The sequence below is a fragment of the Papaver somniferum genome, chromosome 7, assembly GCF_003573695.1.
Source record: "Papaver somniferum cultivar HN1 chromosome 7, ASM357369v1, whole genome shotgun sequence".
Classification (NCBI taxonomy): domain Eukaryota; kingdom Viridiplantae; phylum Streptophyta; class Magnoliopsida; order Ranunculales; family Papaveraceae; genus Papaver; species Papaver somniferum.
The window spans coordinates 133,063,130-133,066,649 of NC_039364.1; the positions used below are offsets into that span (position 1 = coordinate 133,063,130).

At 34.5% G+C, this 3,520-nt stretch overlaps 1 protein-coding gene across 1 annotated transcript; it reads right to left on the reverse strand.

The window, feature by feature from the left end:
• Window positions 1-1,281: 1,281 nt before the first annotated feature.
• LOC113293742 lies at window positions 1,282-2,487 on the reverse strand. Its single transcript, XM_026542278.1, has 2 exons — window positions 1,830-2,487; window positions 1,282-1,397 (listed from the first exon to the last, which is right to left on the reverse strand). The coding sequence occupies exons 1-2, from the start codon at window positions 2,151-2,153 to the stop codon at window positions 1,371-1,373; spliced, it is 351 nt and encodes a 116-aa protein (XP_026398063.1). The 5' UTR covers window positions 2,154-2,487; the 3' UTR covers window positions 1,282-1,370.
• Window positions 2,488-3,520: the final 1,033 nt, after the last annotated feature.

The window sequence follows — 3,520 nt, forward strand, 5'->3', positions numbered from 1 at the left end:
TGGAAGTGATTAAGGGACGTTCGACGACTTACTAGGCGTGGTAGAGCTGAATTGGAGTGTGCAGAACCAATTCTAACGTGTGACAGAGTTAATTTTGGAAATTTTCGTTATTATTGGCAGCCGAGAATATTTGGATTAAATGGAGAATATATGCAATCAATGGTCGGATTTTTGGCTCCAATTCACTATAAATACAAGGCAAAACAGTTTGGGAAAGGTTGTCGAGAGTTTTGGGAGCTATGGAGAGCTAGAGAAGACGAAATCAGAGATTAATAAAACTCTGCTGCTGCTGATGATGAACACCAAGAACACGAAGAACGGACTCGCGAGGGCAGTCGTTTATGAACAGTGTCTAAGACGCGCATCCGTGGGTCGCAGCGCAGTCTAAATATCAGCAACATCTGTCTCTTATTGTTCTTTTTGTGACGCCTTCTGTTGGTCGTACATTCACTGTTTTACTCATTTTTATCATTTTAATCAACTTTTGAGCAACATACATGTATTTTGATATTATGATTAATATGAGAAGCTAAATCCCAACAATGGGGCGATGGAGGAAGCCTTATTTCACACTTGGCTAATTATATTTAATTCTTTTCATGACTTTTGCATTAATTTTAATTGAAATTATGATTTAAATTAATTAGTTGTGATTTGATTTGATGGGTCATGCTTAGCTTAGATGATTTGATGTCCCATGCTTAACATTACACCTAATATTTTGAGAATCTATCTTGGCAATAAATTAGAGTCGATATATTTATTATATTTTTCGAGTTATTATTGATAAAAGAATTATTATTTGAACCTTAAGAAATGAATTTGGCGGAATCCTAGTCCCAGTACCTCTCGCCTATTGTTAATATTTTTGTATATATTTTTGTTTTAAAAATCTATTCAAGTCCGAGAAACGAAAACCCTTACTTATCGCAATATTATTACTACAACAGATGGTCCAATTGTTAATTATAACATCCTTACAAGAAGTATCAAAAACCAAGTTCTGTTTAACCTAAATGGACTATAAGTATTCTTTTGGACTTTATCAGTTGCTAATAAGATGGGACAATGATCACTAGCTAGAGGGATGAGGTGGTGAGACATGGAATTTGGATAGTTGTTAAACCAATCTGAATTGGTTAAAACTCTATCAAGTCTTTAAAATTAACTCATGACCAGATCTTCTGTTGGTCCAAGTGAAAGGATTCCCTTGGAAATTCATGTTATGGAGACCATTTTTATGTAACAAATTATTAGCTTCATCAAGATCAGACTAACTAACCCTGTTGCCTCCTTCCTTTTCATCTTGGTTGAGAATAAAATTGAGATCGCCCATGACAATCCACAGAAGGTTGTATTGGGAGTGAACACTATTCAAATAGTTTCATTGAGTAATTCTGCAATTATCATCCAGAGCACCATAAATAAAAGAAACGAGAGAGAAATTTGTCCTAGCATCAATTCTGATTTTACATTGGATCACATTAGTTTAGCATCTATGATTTGCAAGTCTAACATATCTGTCCACATCAAGCAAAGATCACCAGAAAGGCCAACAGGGTCAACAAAAAAAACTTTAGGATAGTTTAAATTAGATATGTAATTTTTCATTTTCCTAATAGTATTTTTGGTTTCAATCAAGAAAATAATATCAGGGTCATTTGTTCTAATAAAATCTCTTAGGTGATTTATAGTGTTTTTATTACAAAATCCACAAACATTCCAAGATAAAATTTCCATGGTGCAGAGAGTATGATTTGAGAAATGAAATAAATTTAAGGGAAACAAAATGACAGCACAATGTAAATTTTGTGAAAAAATTGTTTTACCAGATGTTCCCTTGTGTCTTTTCCAGATTGCGTATTTTTCTTTGCATTTTTTCCAAACTCAGTATTGATTGATGGTGTTGTCTGATGAGAATTATTGCCATTAGGACTCATGGATGGAACAAGAGTATCAAGATCAGTAACGACTACCTGTCTCATTCCTTTTCCACACCTTGCATCTTCTTCTGAATTTTCTGCAATTATAACTTCACCAGCTAAAATACCTCTTTTCTGTAGTGTGTCCTGATTGATGGTAACACATACATTCATTTGGTGATAGATCACCAGACTGTAATTTGAAAGTTCAATATATCTGACCTCACCCATAATCTTTCCCAATTTCTTAATAATTTTTTTCCTTCTCCCATTGAGTTCGTTCTGTAAGCTTGAAAATGATGAAGCGTCTATCAGCTTTAGTGATGAAATGTTCTTCTTCAGTGATAATTGACCATATAAGTTTGATTTGATTTTGAATTGCTTCTAAAAACCTCCTTCCTTCCATAATTATCTCGTTGATTAGAGTAATTCCGACCCGTCTTCTTCAACCTTATTCTCACAGTACACATGGTGGATTATAAGTTTCACTGCTCCATCAATCACAAAATTCGATTTTTTGAATTGATTTGCAATGTCGTTCCCCAATTTCCCATTTTCGGTTACTAAGTTTTCTCCTTCAGCCGCCATGGATAGCCTTTTAGGTTGATAATATTCATATGACTTGTAATAGTGTACGAACAGATGACTAGGACTAATTCCCTATTGAAGTCGTTGACTGCTTCCATTTTTAGATTTAGATTTTGAGAATATTTCCACCGATTTCAATGCCGAAAAATAAGTAGATTGGTTGATTGACTTTTTCCAATTATGGAAAGAGGGGGGATAAGTATGATTTTGAATTTGAAATCTGAACTGGTAACTCTCGGTTTTACACGTGTAGAGCAACCAAATATCCTTAATCGGTTTAGAACCTAGGGATGGATCCGCGAACTATGTTCCTTTCCATGAATCTTTGATGGCAACAATGGCATCATCTGCTTCAACGAGATTGTAAACAACAACCACAGACGCCATAATCAAAACTGAGATATAAGCAAACACCATTTTAATGATATAAGCAAATGCCATTTTACCAATAGGGAGAAATATGCAATCTGCAAACACAGGGAAACAAACACGATTTTAGTTAGACATGAGATTGAATACTAATAAAGATTGGAAAAAACATCTGAGATTTATCATAACCAATTAAAACTTAAAGATAGTTAAACTATTACAAAGATTTTAAAAACTAAAAATGGTCTTAGGCAATTCCAGAAAAAAGATTTTTTGAAAGGGTTTGAATTTCAAAAACAGAAGGGTAACGTGGACGATTTGGAAAAGTATGAGACTATAAAAATCATAAAGCACCACTAATAAGAAAATATAGACGAACAAAGAGAAGAGATTGATAAGGTATTATCAATTGAAGATCTGTTGATGGTGGATTTTCGACAAAGGTCAAAATCGTAAAATCATGATACTGCATGTTTCTGACCCGGCTTCAGGAGCGCATGTGACGATTCATATTTTACGATCCGTGAACCGTTTCACGATCTATGATCGAGTTCCTCTCAGATCCATGATGAATATGTTTCTCGAAAAGGCCTCCAACTAGCTGAGCGTTCGGTGCTACACATTTCATCATGACCTCTATG